The sequence below is a fragment of the Sinocyclocheilus grahami genome, unplaced genomic scaffold (assembly GCF_001515645.1).
Source record: "Sinocyclocheilus grahami isolate Dianchi unplaced genomic scaffold, SAMN03320097.WGS_v1.1 scaffold16.1, whole genome shotgun sequence".
Lineage (NCBI taxonomy): Eukaryota > Metazoa > Chordata > Actinopteri > Cypriniformes > Cyprinidae > Sinocyclocheilus > Sinocyclocheilus grahami.
The window spans coordinates 1,820,838-1,847,326 of NW_015505195.1; the positions used below are offsets into that span (position 1 = coordinate 1,820,838).

At 36.9% G+C, this 26,489-nt stretch overlaps 1 protein-coding gene across 1 annotated transcript in view; it reads left to right on the forward strand.

Annotated features, from left to right (window-relative positions):
- Positions 1–2,518: 2,518 nt before the first annotated feature.
- Positions 2,519–26,489, forward strand: part of LOC107548338 (cAMP-specific 3',5'-cyclic phosphodiesterase 4D) — a 103,978-nt gene continuing 80,007 nt past the window's right edge. Inside the window, exon 1 of the mRNA XM_016228987.1 lies at positions 2,519–2,820. Within this exon, the coding sequence (XP_016084473.1) occupies positions 2,564–2,820 (257 nt within the window). The 5' untranslated portion in view covers positions 2,519–2,563. The remainder of the gene's footprint in view (positions 2,821–26,489) is intronic.

A 26,489-nucleotide genomic window follows, 5' to 3' on the forward strand; every position in this document is an offset into this window, starting at 1 on the left:
CCAGCATGATAACACACTCAATCAGTTGAATGAATGACTCGGTGACTCACCCATTAAGTGACTTACCTCCACTTACTGGTAGTTTAGTTGAGAAGTTTGTTGAAAAGTATGCATTTTTCCCCTCAGCATTTCTTATTTGTATATTCATAAATGCATTTAAAACATTAATCTTATAACATTATTTATTGCAGTTGTAATTATTGTTGTTTGCAGTGTAAATTATTTAATCTGACTGGTAGCAGCCCTATAGTGTATATTTAATTTATTGATCAATTGTAATAATTTGTAAGATGATGCATACATCTAAAAAGGTTAAAAATAGGCCTTTGTAAAGGTAAATATGCAGATTTAAGTATGTAAAAGCTTATAGAACACTGATGAAAATATTGCTTCAGAATAAATTTACTCCACCAAAAATCTTAGTGATGCAGTTATTTTGTGGGGATATTTTGTATGGAATATTGTCTGCTGACATGAAAAGTTCACTGTATATCGTAGTAATAAATACCATTTATTACAGCATTGATATTTTGTTTTCTTTTTAATTTATACACATTAAATATTACATATATGTATGTAATAAAATGTGTATTTCCATTACAGGTTTAGGTCTTAAATTTCATATAAGGTGGTATTAAAAAGGTCTTAAAAAGTCTTAAATTTAACTTGTTCAAGTCTGCAGAAACCCTGCTTCAGCAAAACGCTTACAGCAGCCCCAGGTTTCTACAGTGATGATTCTTCCTGTTAGAAGTGCACTTTAAATTGCTTCGGGTCACAGCATCTTTTAAATGACTAGAACTCAATAGGAGCTTATGATAGTATCACTAGTTCAGGTGAGTGAAGGTGAAAGGAACAGGCAGAGAAGTGCTGTTGACCTCAAGCGATGTTGTGTCTGATGTCTAATTAGTATGATGATGATTATGTTTGGTATAACTGAGAATGAGTTTTTGCGTTTGGATAAAAATGCAAGTAAGCATAGAAATAATAGATTTGGAAAAAGTTCTGTCATTTATGGATTTTAGCATTTACACGCTAAATGGTAAATAGATCATACAGAGATGCTGATACAGCTGCTCAGGGGTTGCTCTTTTCAAGCTCAGGAGACTTAATGGAGTTCTTAGTTATGAGTAAGTTGGAAATTAGTCTCAGGTGTTGCTCCTAAGGAGAACTTTACATTTTATTTACATTAATGCATTTGGTAATCCAAAGTGACTTTCATTGCATTGAAGGTTACATTATAATGCATTTTATCAGTTCATTCATTTCCTGGGATTCAACCCCATGACTTTGGAGTTGCTAGTGCCATTTTCTACAGTTTAAGCTATAGAAATGGTCAAAACAGAAATAAAAGTAGAAAAAAAGATGTTGAGATGGTAGCATATTTAGTCTCAGAAGAATCTGAGCACAGTTTGAGACATTTGCGGAGATCTCATAATCATGTAATATTACTGGATTTTATTCTTTGGAGAAAAATCTTAGGAAATTTAAATGGATAGTTCACCCAAAAATTCTGTCATAATTTCCTCACACTCATGTCAGTCTAAACCTGTATGACTTTCTTCTGGGGGAAGCTAAAGAAAATATTTTGAAGAACATTGGGAAGCAAAGATTTGAGGCCATTGACTTGCATTTCTATGGAGGAAAAAAAAACCGCTGAGCCATTTCTCAAAATATCTTCTTTCATGTTCCACAGTAGAAAGAAAGTCATACAGGTTTGGAACAACACAAGGGTGAGTAAATGATGACAGAATTTTTATTTTTGGGTGAACTATCGCTTTCAGTAAAAGTCTCCATTTTCTAGGAGAAATGACAAGAGATGTTTTATATCTTTCCTGCAGCTGTTAAAATAAGCATGCTGTGATGATCATAAGAAACATTTATAGCCGGCTCCTGTCAGGATTTATTCATTTTCGTGTCTCCTTACCTTGTGAGGCTTTTCTTTTTGTGACATGTTTGGCAGCATAAAGTCTACATCATAAAATCATATTTAGAACAGCTGCTCAGTGATCAAAGGATAAGCAAATACACACATTATTTTCTTTGGACACACACCCATACTAACACACATCCTTGTAATAAATTAGTCAGATTTACACAAAGAACATACGGAGAGGGAAAAAAGAGAAAAGTTACTTTTTGGCAGCAGTGGCCTCTTACTTCATACTGCGCGCGCACACACACACACACACAATCTGAATGGCTCTTAAGCAAAGTGGTGGCTTGCAGTCAGCAGTCAGTGAAGCGCTGCAGATCGACAGCTTGCTCTGTCTCTCCTCCCTCCCTCCCTTCCTCTCTCCCTCTCCTCTTCTCTCTCACAAGCACACCATCACAGCTCGGCAGTCGTCCTGACAGGAGCACGGACTCTTCCGCTCTCCTGCTCTTTCGTCGATTAATTCCAGTCACTCATTCGTGCGCCAAGCCGCCCACACGGGGTTTGGAGAGACGCTCCAATTTCATTCGCTCACCCTTCCTTTCCCCCATCCTGGGGAGTTTACCGCTGGATCAGTGGACATTTTTTTGTTTTTGCCCCCAGCAGCGGGAGAAGGACGGGTGAAGCGTGAGGATGGCCCAGCAAGCGGCCGTCGGCCACCAGGACACGCTGGCAGTGCCGCCCATGCCCAAGCACGTCGGGTTGAACGAGGACCTGGTGAAGATCCTGAGGGAGAACCTCCTGCAGCAGGAGCGACCCCGAGGGCACCGCCGCTCGCCCTCCTCTATTTCGCCCCGGCTGTCGCCACGGAACTCCCCCCGTCTCCTCCGACGGATGCTTCTCAACAACAACATCCACAAGCAGAGGCGCTTCACCGTGGCACATACTTGGTAGGACAGTGCCTGCCGTGTTTTTTTTTGGGTGTTCTTGTATTTTTATATGTGGCTTTTTATAAGAGTTGGAAAAAGGAGCATTTGTATGTATGTTTTGTTCTCTTGTCAAGCAGTTTATATGCGTGAAAAGTTTTGTTGTTTGTTGTGTCTTTCGGAATCGTTTCTATACGCTTCCTACCTGTCACCTGCTGGTTTCTGCGTCACTTTGAGTGCCGACTGCCGTTTTCAGCCCGCTGGCACGTTTTTTGCTGTGCAGGCAAACAAATATTAATGTGTATGTTCTCCTTTGATATTACCGGTCTTTCCATAACACCTGGCAGATGCTCTCGTGCCACTGTTGAATAAATCATAGCTGCATACACGCTCTTTCAGGCTTCCCCCTAAAGGCGAATGATGAGGGATTAATAACTACATATTGCACTTCATCCTCCAGTATCCTAATCTTCCAATTTTTTGCCAGCAGAAATGAGATTGAACTAATTGTTTTTTGTTGTTGTGGTTGTTGAATGTGTCAGAATACTGGGCTCCAGGAAGGATTTTTGTATTGCCTTCTACATCTTAATTTCACACTTCTTTTCCTGCTGCCTCCTTGCCATTTGGATTACTGTCACAAGCCACTTCAGAAATACATTTAACAGAATTTCAGTGGTGTTCTTTGGCCTTTTTTCCATTTCGGATCCAACACCGGAGAGTGTCTTTGTCACTTTTAAAGCTGCGATGTAACGGAAGTAGCGACAGATCTTTTCTTCCATTTTGTGATGTACAGCCAAGTGCAATAGATTATCAGAAACCAAAAAAATTTAGGACAGGACTTAGTTCTATACATTGGTTGTTGATTGGTTTTTGAAATGTTGGTGTTGCTCTCAAACCTTCAAACACCCTTCAAGCTCACGTTCATCTGCATACACTTTTAAGCAGATTAAATGATTGGAGTAGTCCTGCATACGTCACCTGAGAGAAGTCTGTCGTTTTCAGCGGAAGGTTCAGTTTTGACATTTTGATTAAACATTACGAGGTCAGAACCTTTTTAAAAATGAAACACATGCACTGATGAAATGTTTACAGTAAGAGCTATAAGATGCATCCAGTAAATACTTGGGTAAATTAGCATTTCATGCTGACTTTAATGCAAATGAAATCTCACATTTGTACATTCTTACTGATTTTGCAATAATTTATATTGATCCCTACGCTCAAGATGATTTCTCTTCAGAGAAACACTCTGGCCTTATTTAAAAACCTGCGCTCATCCAAGGTCTTTTAGCTTGTTTGGTTAGAGATGGCTTTCCCTTCAGAACCGTAGGGGTGTAATCAAGGTGTCAGCGTCTATGCTCATCAAAGCTGCTTTAAATGTAGATGGCCTTGTGCATTTGCCCTCATATTTCCAGCATATGTCACATATCTGCAGACATAATTTGTAGTGATAACATGCATACTCAGAATTCCAAGTCAAGTGTATATGGTGTTGTCGATAATGAGAAATACACCCTTGTTATTTGCAATTAGGTATTGCTGTTGTGCAGAAAGTGCTTCTTGTTTGTCAATTGCCTAAGACAGCTAGACATTATTGATGTATCTGTTTTTGCTCTCAAGAGATCCCTTTGTAAATGTTACCCATCTAAAAGAGGAAAAATCCCTTCTGTGTTTCAGATGCGATTAATTGGCCCACATTTCAGAGGTGTGGGAGCTGTTTTGTGTAAATGGTAAAAAAGGAGATCAATTTGCTCAACAGCTGTTGGATTCAAATGCCTTTTTTAACGCCATTATTTCGCCCCTGCACAGGAAAATGGCTCCATCAATCAAGTGAAATGATGCCTGAGGTTTTGCCATTTGGGAGGGGGGGTGATTTCAAGGGTGGCCTCGGATAGAAATCTCTCTGATTTTGGTTATTTCACATTTCCAGTACATTTTCATGTCCACATTATGTCTATATACAGTAAATATAAGATAAAATATGAAACTAAGTATTATTTTTTTTCAGATTAAAACAACATTAGTTTCTTATATTCCAATTAAGTGAACATGGAGTGAATTTTGTAATAATTTTACATTAAAAAATGTTTTCACCATGTCCCTGGGTGTAAAACACTTTACTTCTAAAATTATATTTTGTATAATTGAAATGAAAATTATCAAGAAATGTTCCTGGTTCTTTAATCAAAAGGTTTGCTAAAGGGTTGGACAGAATTTAAGAAGTGTGAGTTTGAATTGAATTGGCCTGATCCATCCATCTTGATCAATCCATCCGTCCATCTTTTTTTCAAAGATTTTAAACAAGTCTTTGTCATGCCAGCATTTAAAGTTTGACTTGACCAACTTTAATGTCCTAGTTGAATTTCAGTTTAATTCTACTTCCATGCGTTCAAATTACAGCCGCAGCTTCAGCGTCTATTTATAGTGTAGGGGGTGGGACACTTCAGATTCTAGAGAGCATTTGATTGGACAGAATGTTTGACGAGCAGCTGAAGTGCAGGGTGATGTCATCAGAATCGTTGATCCATATTGGCGGAAGTTATAGAATGTTTTGAATGCTTAGAGAAAGATTTGAATGCTTTAATCTTCTAAATGCGAATTTTGTCATTGTTTTGGAACACACTAGCTTATAGATAACCTTATGGCTAACATATTCATACTAAGTTGGCACACATCTCTGGTTTCCAACAAAACATTAATACCCTCATGTAAGCTAACTTAGCAATGGCAAACTCAAGCTTTTTTCGGTTCTTTTTTTGCTATTTTGTAAATGTGTAAATCTGACGTACCCTGAAATACGTTCCTAAATTAAAATGCATGCACAAGTTCAGAAGGTACTGCCTAACGAGAATGACCCACATGTGTCTTCTTTGCAAGAGCAGATGGTTAGATGACAGAATTAAATAATAATTTATCGCTTATTAGGAATCGCTTGTAATCGCTTGTAAGGACTTAGGTGCCAATTAATGTTTCTTTTGAATCATGGCTAGGAAGGCAATGCATCTCAAATGTTGGTCTTTTCTAGATTTTGTCGGGCCAGATAGGGCTTTAGAATCTTTTATTCAGAATCATTTGGACTGGATGTGACATTGTATGAGGCTGGATGCCCACTGTGATAAAAAGCAGCACTTCACAGTCATGGTACGTTTTTGAAAAGATGAGAGGATGCAACGTTTACAACAGTCCTCAAATCAAGTCCCCTTGTTATATTTCCTCTCTCTAACACTGAGACAAACTAGAGATATTTTTACAAATGTACGATACAGATCATCAGCACCACTGCATGCATGCTGTGCGCTCGTTTTCTCGCTCTCCGGCATAGTCATACTCTCGCTCACACAGGAATGCACAACAAACAAACACACAAGTACACACAGTCACGATTCCATCACCTCCCTTCCTTTCCTGCTCGCCAGCGCCGTGAGTTACCTTTAGTAATAAGTTAGAAAAAAGGTTTGAGAGATTTCCAAAGGTCTTGAACTGTAGAATGTGAGGAGTGATGTAAGAGGCACTGCAGGTTGGGTGGAAGAGATGGAAAGAATGCATGCAGAATGGAGAGGAGAACCAGAAATGATATAAGGACCACTATAGAAAAATTAACGAGAGAAACTGTAATGCTCATTATAGCTTTTTCCATGGCCTTCATGCAAGTTATGTTTAAATGGCTGATGACTGATAACCAGAACTGATTTTTAACACATTTCTATTAGTAGTAATAAATTGTTCTTCTGATTATTATTATTATTATTATTTTATATATTTTTATATATTATATATATATATTATTATATTTACATGTTATATTATTAATAATCAAAATAATAATAATGATTTATAGTTTTTATTGTTGTTGTTATTATTGCTAATAATAACAACAATTATTATAACATCATAATTATTGTTATTATTTATACTAATAATAAAAGTTTTTTATTTTGTTAGTAATACTACTTCTACTGATAATAATAATACTAATTAATAATATTAATAATTGTTTATTATAAAATATAAAAATAATGCTTTTATTGTTTTTATACTGTTATAAAATTTTAAGCAAGGTTGTTTTGCTAACATTTAAAGTTTATTTTCATCTTTGTTTTGCAGTATATCTGTAAGGTGTAAAATGGCTGTATACACCAGTTGAGTAGAAAGGTGTGAATACTAGTTACAAAAAATGTGGTCAAAGGGTTATCAAGTCTGTCTTTATTCTCAATATGCATAATTATGAAATCCTGCATTTTAGTAAAAAAAAAGAAAAGAAAAAGAAAGCCAGTCAGCTTAATGAAGTGAAAGTGCCAATGCATTAGTTTTTTGCACAATAATATTTGGACAAGACTAGCAAAATTTATGATACCATTGTTGTCAGATTTAATTGCTGATTTAAAAATATACAATCTTGACTAATATTTTCAAAGAGTAGATAAGAACTATACTTGCATGCCTACATACACTACCAGTAAAAGTTTGGTATGATTAAGATTTTTTTATTTTGTTGAAAGAAGTCTCTTATGCTCACCAGGGCTGCATTTATTTAATTAAATTACAGTAAAAACAGGAATATTGTGAAATATTATTACAATCTTTTCTATTTTAATGTATTTATTCCTGTGATGGCAAAGCTGAATTTTCAGCAGCCATTGCTCCAGTCTTCAGTGTCACAGAAGTTCAGAGTTCAAATCATCCAGTGAGCCCAGCAGCTCACCCATAAAAAGCCCCACAACTGAAGCTCCCATACCGACACTGCAATGCCTCACACATTGATTTTTTTCTTTCCTGCCGTATGTCCCTTTTCTCATCCTCAACTCATTTCAGCTGAAGGACTCTTAAGCTTTGCTGAAATCACTGTTAGCTTTCACAGCAGCAGAGCCGAGAATGTTGATTCCATATGGATGAGGGGTGAGCACGCGTCGTGCTGGAGGAAATGTTTCAAAAGTGCTGGAGAGGCAGGAAAAAAAAAGGTGTGGGTGGGAAGAGATGGACTTTAGCCGAGGTGCCCGAGTCAACCAGCAGCGAGTAGATAGCAGGCGTACATGCAAACCCGAGGTATTACAAAAAAACGAGGCAAACTCGCAACATTGTTGCAGTGCTTTCCGCCAAGCACCCTGCAGAACAGCAATGTGTGGGTGGCTTGAGCTGTACCCACAGAAGGCAATAGCTTGATCAAAGCGATTTTCTGTTTTCTCTGGAGATGCAATAGGGTGACTATCAGCCATAGACAACAGAAGCTCATGTCGTCTTTTCTATTTTAATGTATTTATTCCTGTGATGGCAAAGCTGAATTTTCAGCAGCCATTGCTCCAGTCTTCAGTGTCACAGAAGTTCAGAGTTCAAATCATCCAGTGAGCCCAGCAGCTCACCCATAAAAAGCCCCACAACTGAAGCTCCCATACCGACACTGCAATGCCTCACACATTGATTTTTTTCTTTCCTGCCGTATGTCCCTTTTCTCATCCTCAACTCATTTCAGCTGAAGGACTCTTAAGCTTTGCTGAAATCACTGTTAGCTTTCACAGCAGCAGAGCCGAGAATGTTGATTCCATATGGATGAGGGGTGAGCACGCGTCGTGCTGGAGGAAATGTTTCAAAAGTGCTGGAGAGGCAGGAAAAAAAAAGGTGTGGGTGGGAAGAGATGGACTTTAGCCGAGGTGCCCGAGTCAACCAGCAGCGAGTAGATAGCAGGCGTACATGCAAACCCGAGGTATTACAAAAAACGAGGCAAACTCGCAACATTGTTGCAGTGCTTTCCGCCAAGCACCCTGCAGAACAGCAATGTGTGGGTGGCTTGAGCTGTACCCACAGAAGGCAATAGCTTGATCAAAGCGATTTTCTGTTTTCTCTGGAGATGCAATAGGGTGACTATCAGCCATAGACAACAGAAGCTCATGTCGACGACGAGAATGTTGATTCCATATGGATGAGGGGTGAGCACGCGTCGTGCTGGAGGAAATGTTTCAAAAGTGCTGGAGAGGCAGGGAAAAAAAAGGTGTGGGTGGGAAGAGATGGACTTTAGCCGAGGTGTCCGAGTCAACCAGCAGCGAGTAGATAGCAGGCGTACATGCAAACCCGAGGTATTACAAAAAAACGAGGCAAACTCGCAACATTGTTGCAGTGCTTTCCGCCAAGCACCCTGCAGAACAGCAATGTGTGGGTGGCTTGAGCTGTACCCACAGAAGGCAATAGCTTGATCAAAGCGATTTTCTGTTTTCTCTGGAGATGCAATAGGGTGACTATCAGCCATAGACAACAGAAGCTCATGTCGACGACAAGCCGCAGACTTTTGTACAGAAGAGAAGATGCTGTGAACTGATGCATAGCTACATAAACTGGCACTTCAGATTTGTCTTAGCAGGCAGTTTGATTCAAGTCAGTGCACACAACTGCTTTATTGTTCTGCACACACACACACACTAATGTGCATGTGCATGTTAGAGATGGGTCAGGAGGAGGGTGGACTAGTCATCCACCAACTGATTAGTTGATTTGTGAGGTCAATTAGATGTAATATTTTCAGCAGCAGTGCTTACTAGGGAATGAATTTAGAGGAGGAACTTTTCAAGGATTTATGTGGTTTAGTGCAGTTTGCACTGGGATGTGAAGGGCGCGCTAAGGAGTCTGGAGAAGTAACAAAAACATATGTGACCCTGGACCACAAAACCAGTCTTAAGTCGTTTGAGTATATTTTTAGCAATAGCCAAAAAAAGCATTATATGGGTCAAAATGATCGATTTTTCTTTTATGCCTGAGATCATTAGTATATTACGTAAAGATCATGTTTCATGAAGATATTTTGTAAATTTCCTACCGTAAATATAGCAAAATATTCAACAGTTACGCTTTCGCCCTAGTGGTTCATATTTTATCCGCCTGAAGTAAGAGGCGCACCGCCGCTTGTGTAAATTTTTTATTAGTAATATGCATTGCTAAGAACTTCATTTGGACAACTTTAAAGATGATTTTCTCAATATTTTGATTTTTTTGCACCGTCAGATTCCAGATTTTCAAATAGCTGTATCTCGGCCAAATATTGTCCTATCCTAACAAACCATCAATGGAAAGCTTATTATACATGAGATGCATAAATCAAAATTTCAAAAAAATGGACCCTTATGACTGGTTTTGTGGTCCAGGGTCACATATAATTCAGTGATAATAAAGTAAAATAATAAATGTTTTACTATTTTAGATATAATCCGACTTTCATCAAAATACAACATGACAATGTAATTTCTTCTAGATAATTTTACATATATATATAAGATATATTTATATATATATATATATATATATATATATATATATATATATATATATATATATATATATAAGATGCATATCATTTGAGACATCATAAAGCTTAAAAGCCCCTTGTTTGTTCTCTCTTTAAAGTTGTGTCTCTAAATTCAATCTTTTTAAAGCACAGCTGCAAAACACCAGCTGTGTAACAAATTCACAGGCTTCACCAATAAATTTCAAGACAATTAGTGACAGATTTCAAATCGCCTGCTGTGAGCAATGTACCTGTTACTATGAATAATCCATAAATCTCTGTTTTTTTTGGTGAGGAATGTGAATATTTGCTGCACTAATAGCTTTGTGCAATAAAATACTTTTAATTAATGTGATGCATGATATTTCTCTATTTGAATCCAATCCATATTTTTTGTTTAGTTTTTTTTGTACACTTACAGATAGATGACTTCAGCCTTTATAATGTGTTTCACTCTGTTTTTAACTACAACCACTGCATTTTTAAGACAACGTGCCAAATTAAATAGTTGAACTATTAGATATGTGTCTCTGGCAGGGTGGATTTGAACTGAATCCAGAATTCGCAAATGCAATTGCATTTTCACTATTTAATAGATAGATAGTGTACACTAATCATTTTGCACATCTGCAGTGTGCAATTTGTTTATTAGCAGTAATTATGCAAATTACTTTTCCATAATTTTCCCTATCTCTTCCACCCATGTGTAATTTGCCCAGTAATGAGCGGCAAGTCGGATTTGAGCAGAGGAAACACTAAAATTAAATCTCCTTTAAATGAATAATCAATTGAATTAACTCACAGACCAGTCATTTATTCCCAAATAGAGTTAAAGTCATTTTCAAACAAACAGAGCTACTGTAGATGAACTACAGTCTGAGAGCCAGTCTGTTTCCATGGCCACACCATAACAGTGAGGTCACAATCCACTTCTTTGTGCTTTAAGTATCCTTAAACTATGTGGATTTTCAGGGTGGTTTTCACAAGCTGAAGGTCTCCCGGAAGGAACTGAGACTTTGTGCATGAGTTTGGGCTTGGCACAAGATTGGAGTACCGAGAGCTGCCTGAAAAGAGAAAATAATAAATCAATGTGGGCAGGAAAAAGGAAGGGCACTGGCAGCCCAGATGCTCTGCTGTGCGGCTGCTGAAATGAAGGTACAATTTTGTTTGAAATGGAAATGATGCATAAATGATCCTGAGCTTTCCGGTCATCATTCCAGAGTCGTATCGTGGTATCCTGCATCTAGGAGGTGTTGCAGCATTTGGTTGTTAAACAGGTTTTTCTGTTGAGCTTTTCAGTCATGACATCGATTTGCAGGCCAACTCAGATGGATAATTCACCATGGTTTTCTTCAAAAATAGCAGCTTTTGATTTATGATTACTTGAAAAGAAATTAGAATTTTAAAAATATTTAATATTATTAGGGATGCACCGATACCGATACTGGTATCGGTATCGGGCCCGATACTGGTCTCCTGTACTCGTACTCGTACTCATTAAAATGCCCCGATACCAAACGCCGAAAGTGAAACTAACAGTCTGTATGAAATGCGCTAGGCTGTACTGTACCTGTCCCTCTAATTCTGCATCAGTACAAATACATGCACGCGTTGCACGTGTTTTGCTTGCTTGAGCGTTTCTGCATTATATGAGTGGCTTTGGAATATAAATCGCAGTACGTTTCAGATGAAAAAACACGACTTCTATTTCTGAAAATATCACAGTTAGGAGATTTATAACGAGTGGTTCCCTGCATTATTACAGCAAAGCGCGTGATTACAGTACTAAGCTGCTGCAATGGAGCAGCTCTAATGCTGTTAAATTAAAGATGATGTACCACAAAGCAAAAAATGAACAGTGAAAGTAACAAAAACTTGTAAAATACATTTTAATGGGCATAATTAAGTGTGAAAATAACTGAAGGATATACAGTCAAACCAAAAATTATTCAGAGACCAGGTATAATTTTTATATTTTTTTTACCGGTGGGTGCAGGACACTATAGTTCATTTATGTAAGTGAGGATAGCAAAATAAAGTTAACTGTGACAAATCATACCCAAAAATTCTTCATACCGTGGACTACCAGTAAAATTTATACAAATTTGGGTCTAAAAAGGATTCGGACCGAGTCTGGGAAAAAAATTTAAGTTCAAGTTTGCATGAAGCTGGGTGACAGCATGCCCAGGAGACTACAGGCTGTCATTAAGGCTAAGGGTTGCCCGACTAAGTATTGATAGTTGTGTAAATACTGTCATACTAACAGCTGTCTGAATAATTTTTGGTTGATTGTAATCTATTACATACCTTTCTATCAAAATTATCTAACATTATCAAGATGAATTTGTTCTGACACAGTTTAACTCTGAGTTCTTGTTATATTTTATTACCATTTTCTAAACTATAGCGAATAAACTGTGATAATGTGAGAAATGTTGAAGGTGTCTGAATACATTTTGGTTTGATTGTATCTATTTGATAAATGAAGTTAACCAACTAACATTATACATACCCTTTTGGTTTCTGTACCCAATATTAAAACAATTTACAAATGCAATAAAAATATCGGTATCGGTACTCAGTATCGGCAAGCACCAAAAATAAAAGTATCGGTATCGGGCAAGTACTGGAAAAAGTGCTATCGGTGCATCCCTAAACATTATACATTTCTGACAGATAAAATACTAGATTTGTTAAATATTGAATATTATATATTTAATTATATATTTTTGACATTTAACAGAATTTTTATATTTAATATACATTTTTCATTTTTAACAGTAAATATTTAAATTAAAGTAATATTTTAAATATGTATAATATACTGTATCATATTAAATATTTAATGTGATACAGTATATTATACATATTTCATAATTGATATGTAATATTTGTAATAGGTTTTTGTCCTTAAAACGCTCTTGTGTGTAGGATTAATTTCTTACACATTTCATCCCACGCCTCCGTTGCTAATTCCAAAACGTCATTTTAGACCTAGTAACGGAGGTTTGAGTCGTTGATAGCAGACTAATAGAGAAGGAGAGATTAAGCGTGTGTGAATTACCTGAGTCTGTGCATCTCTCAACATTGTTTGGCAGCAGTGTCTCAACTAATAGCGAAACTGTAAGTTCATCTGCTCCAACAACGGCAGTTATTACCTCGCTAGTGAGAAATGTCATGTAGTTTTTAAGTTGCTAAGCTATTTTACTAGCTTTACTAATAAAATCGTCAGAGCACCGCTGACACACTTCTGTGTGTGTGTATGTTTTTTGTGTGTGTGTCTGTACTGTATGTTAGGGCTTGGACGATAAATCGATTCGTGGATCGATTCTTAGATTTTCAGAATGCATCGCGATTCTGAGTTTAGATTTTAACAGCAGATGGCACTCTAATCTAGTTTTTATCTGCACACTCAAATGCTCATGAAGAAGAGTGCTAAAGAGCGCTTGTGCTTTCGGCTGAGTCATGAAATGTCACCTCAGCTCAGAATGCCTTTATGACACGAGATTAATGTAAACACAGCCCACTGTGAACACCTTTGTAATTCGCTTCAACCTTTTCGAATTTTATGAATCTGAATTTATTAATTTTATTGGAAACAAGCAGAGTACGGCTGTTTCTAAAGCATGCAGTGCCATCTGCTGTTCAAAACTAAGCTCAGAATCGATTCAAGAAAGAAACACGATGCATTCGGAAGATCTCAGAATCGATGCTGAATCATTTCTCGATTTGCGATGCATCGATTTATTTTCCCAGCCCTACTGTATGTGTGTGCGTTTGTAAGAGAGAGAGCGTGGGAGAAAGAGAATGTGCTTTCCGTACATAATTAAATGTAATTTTGTGGCAAAACATGGAAATAATTTGTCGTTTTCATCGGATTGTTTACTATATTTATTTGCTTCATCAGGGTCGTTGTGGGTTTTGGTTCGTTTGCTGTTGTAAGCTGTAAGGACCTTTGAAATAACTGAAATCATTTGTTGAAGTGATATGGACATGTAATGCGGTCAAGACCTGCCTGGAACTACTTTACCCGTGCGTTTTCCTGAAAATAATTGCACACCATAGAATGTTTGTCAGCCAATCAGAGTCAAGTATTCAACAGCCCCGTAGTGTATAATCAACGTATTGATTAACCTTGCCTTTTAAAGTAGGCTGTAGTCAACTTAGTAATTTTTGAAGAGCAAAAGTCTATAAATTCTAATTACATGTTATATTCTACATTTGTCAAGAGCATAAACTCTTCCTTGTTCTGCTTACTGAAAGTGGGCAGTAGTGTTGGTGCTATTTTCATACTCTCATACTAGCTCATGTATTCAAGATTTGAAAGGAATAAATAAAGAAATAAAAAATAAAATTAACTTGCCCCCGCATTCAACTTGCTATCCAACTCAAAAAAGCAAATCTCTGGGAGTCATGGGCATGGCTGTGTCAGTATTTAGTGTGACATCTAGGGGCTGTTTACACCTGGTCACTTCATGTGTTTTGTCTGATCGGATAGTTATCCGATTGTGAAAAGACCAGGTGTAAATGCCCTCCGAAATGCATTCGAGACGGATATAAATCCGATCGCTCAAACCACTTCAGGAGGTGGTCTGGGCCGCATTCCAGACGAAACTGGACCAGTGTAAATGCATCTGGTTGTTGAAACCACATATGTAAATTTTACTCCTCCCAAAATGTTAAAATAATAAATGTGTGAGAGCATGTTATAGGCTATTTGACATTATAGTCAGATATGACTGCGCTAATGCAACACGCATAGATATCCGATCAGCGAAACGCATGAAATGACCAGGTGTAAACAGGCCCCTAGTGTTCTTCAAAGATGACCAAAAGGGTTTTGTGAGAGGTGAAAACCTCTGCCAATGTGTTCAAATGACTCCCAGAGAATTGCTTCTTAAGAGTTTTTTAGAGACTGTGCGCACTACTATTTCATTATACATTTTTGTTTTTATTTCTTAAATACTTGGGCTAATAGAAATGTGTGTGATTTATTTGACTTACTTTTCTTTTACTTTTCAATTAAATTTATTTGTGTAATTTACTTTACAGACTGTATTATACTCATCACATCAAACCCACTATTCTAAATAACTCTGTAGGGAACCTATGCTTTGAAAATGCTAATTCGCTTCCAGGTTTTAAACTGAACAGCTGTAGCCTAAGCAACAAACACACACAAAGCTTTTTTCAAAGTAAAATCTTAACACCACCATTGTGTGCTTTGTCAGGTTCAATATTTGAATGCTTCAGCGAATGTTTAAGGTGAAACCTGTGTATTCTATCACATGTCAAAGCAACAGATTGAGAAGGTTATCCTTTTCATCCACTTTCATTTTCTTAGTAGTTGGTTGGTGCTCCATGATGACATCCCTATGCATGTGGGATGTGCAATCTCTGAGAAATCCTTTGCCTGCGGTATTGATTAATCGTCCAAGCTTCATGCTTCTTGCTGCACTCGAAACCTGTTAGTCATCTCTCGCAGAGACATTACATATTAGTCTTTCCCTGCACTGTATAAATATACAAATATACCCTTATCTTTGCTCTCAGTTCACTTTCTACATCTCATTACCGACCACTTTTGACTCATTTAAGATGTAATACTAAGAAGTACACCTACTCAGCCATATTCTTGAGAGGACTTGAAGTCTTTCACTGTAGTTATTAATTTCATGACCTTTGGAAGATTGTTCCGTAGGACATGCACTGAATGCAGAACACAGACTGCTTAATAATCTCAGCCTAACAATCATATATGACCACCAGTGCATTATTGTTTAGGACACAGCCTCATGGTGTTAACTTAGTTCATGAAATTGCTGATAAAATGTCATGTTGATACAACTTTTTTTTGTAAAATGAAAAAATAAGGCAAATCATGATGGTACTTTAATAATAACAAACATGATTTTAATTAATACATATTGTTGATGAAAATATGATGATAAAAAAATAGGTAGTATATCAGCAGGTTTTCATAACACTGAAAAACAATTGGTTTTGGATTTACAATTTTCAATTTATGAGTAAAATAAAGTCTGTGGTTAACATTATTTGAAGAGACACATACACAGTCATTCTTCAAATATTTTTATTGTTATAAGTTTTTGACATTTAATACTATATATTTTATATTAAACTATGTATTTTAATATTAAATATTTTTGACATTTAAAGGTGCAGTAGGAGATCTTGAAAAATGCTAACTTTAGCCTGATAGCACTGAAAGCGAACATCCCACCTCTGCAATCGCTGTCTAAAGCCATGCCCCCTGAACACATTTACTCTCACAGACCAGAATACAAGAGACAACATTACTACAATAGGCTACATCAGCGGTTCCCAATTCCAGCCCATGTTCCGAAGTGAAGTAAACTTAAACGGATTTCCTCTGCTCAGGGAGTAGGGAGCAATGAACACTGTGTAGGGATCATATCGATCGGAACACAGTTCATGCACGTATCTCACTTCTAACGAGCTGCCGCGAGGACTGGATTGACTGCTGGGGTACATCATGTGTCATTCACCGGTGAGAAAACTTTAAAAGTGCTACAATACCAGTAAGGAAGATCGGGTTGTTGATGTTTGTCTGCCATTCGCGCTCTGTGTGCACAGCGTGCGTGAATGAGCTGATGACGTATCCTGTCTGCGCGAATCTTGTGCCCAGAGGTATGCTAATACATACGTTGACAGGCAGGTAGGAAAGCATATGAAAACGCTTGGATCGACCACTTAAATTAATGATTGCTATCGGGATGTGAAGAGACTTTCAACCAGCATAACAAAAAATATTTCTGAAGAAACAGTGATGGGGCAGCTGTGCTTCGAGAGTCCCATAAAATTAAAGTCAAGGCTCAATGAAGTTTATTGTCTGGAGCACCTGGTAATGATTGAAGAGGAAATCCTTGCTGTGCTGCAGATGCGACCTGTGCCCGCCGTCTCAGTACGTGCTGTGTCATATATTATGTGGCACTCTCTCCAATCTCTGAGTGCTCGCAATGTGGTGGATGACATTTTGAATGCAATATATCTTCCGCTTCAACCGTTCGATTTCTTCTGAAAACATTCAAAGGCTCATTACTGGAAATGTTTAGAGATTGATCCTTTTATCCTTTTATTTGCAACCATAGAGAATATCCAATATTACAAATTATATCTGTCCATATACTACGTCAGTTGAAGAAACTAGTCTAATCTAAGATATTGTAGCTAAAATTAGAAAAATAAATTAATGACCGACATTTTCAGAAGAAGAAAAAATGTACCTCCATTAAAGGGTAAGTTCACCCAAAAATTAAAATTAGCCCATAAATTACTCACCCTCAAGTCATCCTAGGTGTATATGGATATGTATACTTTCTTCTTTCAGACGAGTCCAGTCGGAGTTACATTAAAAATTGTCTTTGATCTTTCAAGCTGTTTCATGTCACTCAGTGGGTGTTGCATGCATCAGTCCAAAAGCAGTTAAATAAAAAGCGCCTATTCATTTTCAAAAAAGTGTCTCACATATTGCACCTTTAATACAATATTTTGTTTATATTTTTAAAAAAAGAAATTGCTTGTAAATTTCACAAAATTACAAAGACATGGCAAGTAACATTGAGGTAAACTACATGAATTAGAATGACTGAAATAACATTTTCTTGTAAAACATACTCAAAAAATCTTTGTTTTATTTACAACTTTGATATATATAATTGTCTTTGATCTTTCAAGCTGTTTAATGTCACTCAGTGGGTGTTGCATGCATCAGTCCAAAAGCAGTTAAATAAAAAGCGCCTATTCATTTTCAAAAAAGTGTCTCACACTGCTCCGGGGGGTGAACAAAGGCCTTCTGTAGCGAATCGATGCATTTTTGTAAGAAAAATATCCATATTCAAAACGTAATAATCACTTTAATCTAGCTTGCGCTCACTGTTGTACACGGAAGCAGTTCCGGGCAGACACTTTTTTTTTATGGATGGGCACATTTTAATTAAGTGCTTTTGGACAGATGCATGCAACACCCGCTGAGTGCCATGAAACAGCTTGAAAGATCAAAGACAATTTTTAATATAACTCAGACTGGATTCGTCTGAAAGAAGAAAGTCATATACACCTAGGATGACTTGAGGGTGAGTAATTTATGGGCTAATTTTCATTTTTGGGTGAACTAACCCTTTAAGCCTGTAAATCTAATGCATTTTACATGAATTGGTATTCTAAAGCATTGTTTTTTTTATACAATGCATTACAATAATAATAAATATAATAAGGTTAAAGTGGAGTTTGTGCACCACCACCTTCTGGATATGCAAAAATAATGACTGTGTTTGAACACGTTTTTTGAAACACATTCCCTGTCTGCCATTGGTCAAGCAAAAATATAGCTCCACCCCAAAGTAACACCATTGGTTGAGTTGCTAGGTCACGATATGATTTAGGCCTTTATATGACTCATATAAACTGACTTCACGTGTTATCAAACTTAGTTTTGAGTATTAGTATATGTTCACCTGCAAAGATTAACAGCATTTTATTGGTTAGTATTGTGGCATCCACATATAAGAACATCCTGACTGTATTGCGACACCAAGGGTTTTTTTTTTGGGGGGGGGGATTAAGCAGGAATCAACAAGATTTAATAAATATATAGACTGTACCTATACTTCAGTAAAACTGAGTGGTATTTTTGTAGTGTTTTGTTCTTATTAGCGTGTTTCCGCTAAGACAAGTGTCATTAGTGTCAAAGAAAAGACAAGTGGAGGAAGCAGCTGGCTAAGAACAAGAAAGAGACGCATGGAGATTGAGACAAGTTCACCTTTCATGGGCTCGCTCCTCTCCTAAATCATGACCTTTGAAGTTTGTAGAGACAGTTTGACTGCACTGAATGTTGAGATTGTGTTAACAGTCAGAATTAAATGTGATCAGATAAAAGTAGACCAAGAACACATGTATTTCTATCTTGTCCTTCTAGTGTCTTGCACGTAGTAAAAAAAACAAAACTTCTGATTCATGAACAAATGGCTCTTACGAACAGATTCTCTTTAGTGAATCAATAGCATAAAGTGCAATCAGTGCAGTTCTGCTCACAAACAAATGACTCTTATGAGCCAATTCTTTTTAGTCAATCAGCAACTTAAAGTGCGACCAGAGCAGTCCGACTCAAGACAAAATGACTCCTCCAGTGTAAATGTTTCAATCACAAATGATGCTCTCAAATGGACTCTTTTAGTAAATAATTAAAAAAGTCTCACAAGTTTTAATTAGTCCGACTCATTGACTGAATGAACTCGCTGCAATTGAACTGTGTAGTTTGGTACCTGTTGTTTTTTAAATGTAATAATTTCATAATGTAACATTTTAGAAGATCTCTTATTTAATTTACAGAAATAGTTGAGAGATAATTCTGTCATATGTTATTAAAATGTGCCAAATGAAATGAAATCGAAATAGGGAATCAAATTGAGAGCTTATGAATCGTTTTGTGTACTACTATGTATTGTAATATATTTGAAAACTATTTCTCTTAGGCCAGGCATACACTAGGGCTGGGTAAAAAATATTGATATCTCGATTATAATCGATTCTCATTTTTACGAAACAATATAGATTCTTAAATCCCAAGAATCGATTAGTCTAGCCTGTTTTCAGTTAATGGACGGAACATAGAAGGGCACTTCCCATCCAATAAATCACAATAAGCATTGTGCTTTGGTACTTTTAATATGAAACAAAGTCTCAAATTCTGTCCATTGTATTTCAGTGTTTTGTGGAGAGTCAATAAAAGCGGCAGCGCGAAGCACACGTGAACTGATCATCTCCTCCACATTAATACCAGTTTCAGCACAAAATAAACATCACTAAACATCCGAAGGTAAGTTAAAAGAAAGAGTACAACTTTACAGTCCGTATCCTGTCTCATGTAATCGATCAATCAGTGTTTCAGCCGCGCAAAGACGTCAATATAACTGCTTGTAAACAATGTCACGTAACTTCACATTTACCTCAGAAAAAAACATATTCGGTGACCATAAACTCATTAGTCAGCTAGAAAAATAAACTGTAGAGAGGAGCATTTTGCTAAATATATGCACCATATAATATATTCATTATAACTTTTACTGTTCTTCAATGTTAAATTAAAAATGTGTATGACGGCCACCATATTATTATTATGTAATTGTAACTTTTATTATAAAAACTTCATTAAGTGTAATTTAAGCAGTTATATAACTTAAAATATTATAGTAATTTAGTACCAACTGACTCTCGTGTATATTTTACAGCATTAGTTAAGAGATTTTTTTTCCTTGAGAAAATTTTGCATGTGTACCAGATATATATCCAAAATAATCAATATCGAATTGAATTGGGAATCGAATCGAATCGCAAGCTTGTGAATGAGAATCGAATCGAATCGTGAAATTTGTGTCAAAACCCAGCCCTAACATACACTGCGATTTTCATTCAAGTTTGAGCCGAATTCTTACTTGTGCGACTCTTTTTTTGAGTCGGGCTGAATTTCAGCTTTGTCGTGCGTACAGGGGATAACGAGAGGTGATTAGCCTCTCCCGACTGGCAATCGGATGGTCGGATGAATTTCTGACATGTCAGAAATTTTGTTCGCGCCTCGTGAGAGTATCGCACAGTTGAAGCGGAACTACGAACTGACTGGCCTAAACTGCATGAAAACAGAAATGAAACCATGGTGACATTTTGTGTGGTACGGACGGAAGCCATGGAGGCTACACAGTTCCGGGTTCGGGGGGTCCCAAGTGTTTATTTCACATACAGTGTGAGCAGTCAAGTTGCATCTCGACGAATGGACCGTGTAGTGCGAACACATAAATCCTGAGCTTTGGCTTGACATCGCATTCGATTAAATTGTACAGTAAGAGTTGGTATTTAACAAAAACATAGCTGAAGTCGCACAGTGTATGCCCTACCTTATGAGATGTCTTTATTAATATAGCTTTCTCTTGTGTGTGTGCACGATTGATTGTGACTGGAGTGTTTTTCACCATATTGGATAATAAACTCAGAAAAGCACAGATCACTCACATGGAAAGAATTGATGCGAACCTCCTCAACTCTGGAGGAGTTTAGCTGGCTGGCTAATTTCCTGATTAAAATATGAAGGCTGCATGATGCTCATGGAGCTGATTGACTGCTCTGCATACTGATGAGAATGCTCATCACTGTGTTTACACAATAATGCATGCAGACATCTACCAAAGCTCTCAGTTGGTCATGCAAAAATACAACTTGAGTTTTACACGTTTCCAGGCTGTTAGATGCCATATAATGTAATTTCTTTTCCCATTGCCCTTTTGATTTCCCACTCAACCAGTAGTGTAAGGCTGAAATCAGCTGAAATTGTCTCTAAAGAGCTCATGCCCTCTGCCAACTCAGTCTTTTTCGGTTCTTGTCTCAGAATATCTGATAAATGTCAGGTGTTGTATTACCTTCTCCTCTGCACACACAGGATTAGCCCCCTACATTAGTGCTGTGGTTTATTTATTTCTGCTCCTACTGGACTGACACTGTAATCCAGGGAGAATAGAGACAACATTAACGTCAACCTGTCTGTTCCCTTATGTGTTTTGGGTGGAGGGAGGGGTGACAGAATAACCTTTGCGCTGACAAATCACACTTCTTTACGACTGCCTGCCTGCTCACCGCATTAGATCTCTGTCAACACTGAGCAATGGCTCCATTGCCTTGAGGAACATGTGGTCTGCACCACATGTTTATTTATTTAGTGATTAGTTGTAGAGCAGACTAGGGAAATGGATAAGGATAACTCTAAATGGGATTCAGATTGCAACTATGTTTGCAGTACTTCAGTTTAGGATGCTATGGTGATGCTAGGAATAGTTCACCCTAAAATGAAGACTTGCTGAATGTTTACTTACCCTCAGGCCATGCGAGATGTAGATGAGTTTGTTTCATCTTCGAAACAGATTTGGAGAAATTTGGCATTACATCACATGCTCACAAATGGATCCTCTGCAGTGAATGGGTGCCGTCAGAATCCGAATCCAAACAGCTGATAAAAGCATCTCAATAAACCACGTGTAATCCACACAACTCCAGTCCAGTTAATTAATGTCTTGTAAAGTGAAAAGCTGTGTTTTTTTAACTTTTTTAAAAAACTTTAAAGGGGTCATATGATGCGATTTCAAGTTTTCCTTTCTCTTTGGAGTGTTACAAGCTGATTGTGCATAGATAAGATCACTGAAGTTGCAAAGACTAAAGCCTCAAAACCAAAGAGATATTCTTTATCAAAGTTAAGACTCTGCCACGCCCCCCTAAAATGGCTCGTTCTAACACGCCCCCACATATCTAGGTCACTATATGGGAATATTTGCATAATGCACCCAAATGTGCACGCAAAGAAAGAAGGCGTGGTTTCAGTAACCGCAGTTAGTGTTGAAGCAGCATGTCAGAGAGACGCTGTGTGTTTCTAGGCGAAAGCAAAAGCACTTTATTTGGCCTTCCGAAAGTAGATGCATTTAGGAATCTTTAAAATCACTTACAACAGAACAGCAATGCATTTTATGGACGACTGTTTCGTGAACCTAGGAGAGGAGGTAATTCTGACTTTGCTATGACAATCTGGCGCTTCTGAATCAGCTACTGTTTTGTTATTAGTTTAAGTATTTGCTATTGACTGTTCAAATGCGGAGTTTTGCGCATCGTGTGTGTGTGTCTTTGTGTGAGAGAGAGAGACAGCGTCACATCACAGTGGAGTCAGCTGTCTTAACCGCGGCTTGTGTACTGCATCATTACTGTGTCTGTTCCCCTTTCAAGCTTGAACTGATGGTAAAACTAATGACATTATTTACTGTCTTTACATTTATTTTGAAAGATGAAGCTCGCGATTATGGTAAGGGGAGTTACATTTCCGACGAGTGCTTGCGGTGTTCGGCCAATCACAATGCACTGGGCCAGCTGGCCAATCAGAGCAGACTGCGCTTGTCGGAAGGAGGGACTTTGTAGAAAACAAAGCGTTTGAGAGAGGCGGGGCATAGAGGACTTACAATAATGTACAGTATTTGAAAAATAATGTGTTTTTTGAACATTAAAGCATGTCAACATATTCTGTAACACCAAATACACAAAATAATGATCTTTAAAAAAGCATCATATGACCCCTTTAAACTGTCACTTCTGGCCAAAATATGAGTCCATAATCCATAAAAATGCTTCCTCCAGTAAAAAAGTTCATGTTTTCTTACATTAAGATCCACCAACATATTTGTTTAAAACTGTTTTGGACTGTTTTTGGTTGTAAATGGTGCTTGATCCCTGCATATTTCTCTCTCTTGGTTCAGTTGAGACGACTTTGCAATATTATGGATTAGGAAGCAATGGCTTGAAGTTAAAACCTTAATGATGGATTAGTTTATTACAAACACACAGCTTTTCACTTTACAAGACGTTAATTAATGGACTGGAGTGGTGTGGATTACTTGTGGATTATTGTGATGTTTTTATCAGCTCTTTGGACTCTCATTCTGACGGCACCCATTCACTGCAGAGGATCTATTGGGCAAGTGATGTAATTCTAAATGTCTCCAAATCTGTTCTGATGAAGAAACAAATTCATCTACAGCTTAGATGGCCCGAGAGTGAGTGCATTTTCAGTAATTTTTTCATTTTTGGGGGAACTATTTCTTTAATGAAATACTAACTTGAAATACAGGCTTAAAAAACCTAATGTAACATATATTAACTCTAATTTAATAGTCTAGTCTCATACAACCTTTTATATTACATTTCAACACTATGCCAGACATTCTGAACAATATAAATATGCACCAGTGTGTGGTAAAGTCAACATTTGCTCAGAAATAATTGTTGCCCCTCTCCTAGCACCAGTATATCATTATTGAGGTCTGAGACCCCTCTTTTCTCAGAAAGTCTATTTATAGAAATTAATTTAGATCTGTTTGCTGTGGGCTTGCCATCACGAGAGAATGGATATCATCTGGTTTCTTTCCTTTTTTCCCCCCTCTCCGCAGATTTCTGGTTACAGATAACAGACCTGCATCACCCCGCCACCAGTCTGGTGTTGCTATGTGCTTTGTAGAAGTGTTGCAGTGATTTAAGCAACCTTCACATATTGAATTAACTCTGGTTTCCATGGTGAGCAGCAACAGTGCTCATAATCCCAGAGTGCTTGATTTAATTGCAGATTGAATCAAAACAAAATAATGATGCATGGAAATAACGGATAAAATGCACCATTGGGCTATTTTTAGCTGCAGTGAAATATCTATCATGGCTACCCGCGGAAGTAGCAAGATGTAATTTAAGCATGCTGGATTAGTATAGTCATCTTTTCCTGTATGCACAGTGATCTGATTGAGTTTTGTTCAGTAGATTAAATGATTGAAATTTTAGAGCAAAATAAATTTAACTTCAGAAAGAGATGGTTTGATTTATGTCTGTTTGCACTGAACTCTAAACTGATCTTGCTGAGCGCAGAAATGAAAATAAGACACAAGACAGCAAGACCAGAACCAAGGGAGTAAATGAGCAAAAAAGGGATAGGGTGAGGTGGGAAAAAGAGAATAAAAATACAATAAAAGATTTTCCTTCTCCAATTAATTTTGTTTGCGCTAGAGGCCATTTTGAAATGTACTAAAGTTATTTACATGACTTAATTGTTTTTAAATTTAAGATCAGTAATTTATTATTAAATAGTGTTTTTTTTCTAATGCCATCAGAAAAGGATGTAATTTAATTTAGAAGTGCTGTTTGAAAGATGAAGCTTAATTAACCCATAAGAGGGTTTCCCTTGTAGGAAAATTATGCGGCATATAAAACAGACCAAATGGACCACTTATAACATGTTTCTGCAGTTGTTTCTGAAATACAACATCTCCTTGTCAAAGATCTGTAATGTGACACATATATGATTTATGTTTAGATATGTTTATTTGCTTTTCCACAACATATATCAAAATTATTACTTTTATGGGAAGATAAAACAAAAACCTTTTTCAGAAGTAATACAGTTTTGCATTTTATTTACTTTGCCACAGCATATTTCAAAACCATAGAACTGTGACCATTACATTTTACAACAACTCTTTTGTAACATATTAAAATTCTACCTATTCAAGTATATGGTTTAACCAGAAATTAATTTTTAGGTTTTTTTGAAAATTGAAAATGTGCAAACTGAATAAAAATAAATAACTACCTCACACTGGAGGTTAAACATGCACGTAGTGCAATAACATTGCAAAAATGTGTATATTGTGCAATAAAACTGTAAACAAACAAACAATACAATGCTCAGTGAAATAAAAACTTGATCACTCTGATCAAACCATTTTTATCACCTTTATCATTTTAATTTCTTCTATGCACAATGCAATAAGTTAATTATTGTATGCAAAACAATGAAACAGTTCGTTCTTAGCATTTATTGCCATGCAACAGCATACATGATTTCTTTCTTTTCAATGTTTTTCTCTTCAGAGTTAGTTCTTGTATGCAATGCAGTGCAACAAGCACCTGTCATGTGTTATCTCTTCTCTGCACAATGGACTAAGTTACTGCAATGCAATATACATGCTATGCGTTATCTCTTCAATGCATAACAGATTAGTTAGTTCATCGCATCACCACATCAGTTATGCGTTATCGCCTCTGTTCATGTTATTCTCACTACAAAAAAGATAAAATAACCTTAAAATAGGACCAGCATATGATATAGACATCTTGTTTTAGTTACAGGTATGCAAAATAGTTTCAAAGTACATTTCATTATCAATGTAATTAATTTGACATTATTTTTATGTTTACATTTTTTTTTTAAATATGCTTTGAAATGAGCAGCAGTAAATATATAACACTAAAATAATTGAATCAGCTAAATTAATTGAGCAGCTCATTAAGATTTTTCTTAATGTGACAAATACGTCACATCAAAAAACTGTTTTAAGCTTAACAGCCAGATGTGACATATACAGTGGGTACGGAAAGTATTCAGACCCCCTTAAATTTTTCACTCTTTGTTATATTGCAGCCATTTGCTAAAATCATTTAAGTTAATTTTTTTTCCTCATTAATGTACACACAGCACCCCATATTGACAGAAAAACACAGAATTGTTGACATTTATGCAGATTTATTAAAAAAGAAAATCTGAAATATCACATGGTCCTAAGTATTCAGACCCTCTGCTGTGACACTCATATATTTAACTCAGGGGCTCTCCATTTCTTCTGATCATCCTTGAGAAGGTTCTACACCTTCATTTGAGTCCAGCTGTATTTGATTATACTGATTGGACTTGATTAGGAAAGCCACACACCTGTCTATATAAGACCTTACAGCTCACAGTGCATGTCAGAGCAAATGAGAATCATGAGGTCAAAGGAACTGCCTGAAGAGCTCAGAGACAGAATTGTGGCAAAGCACA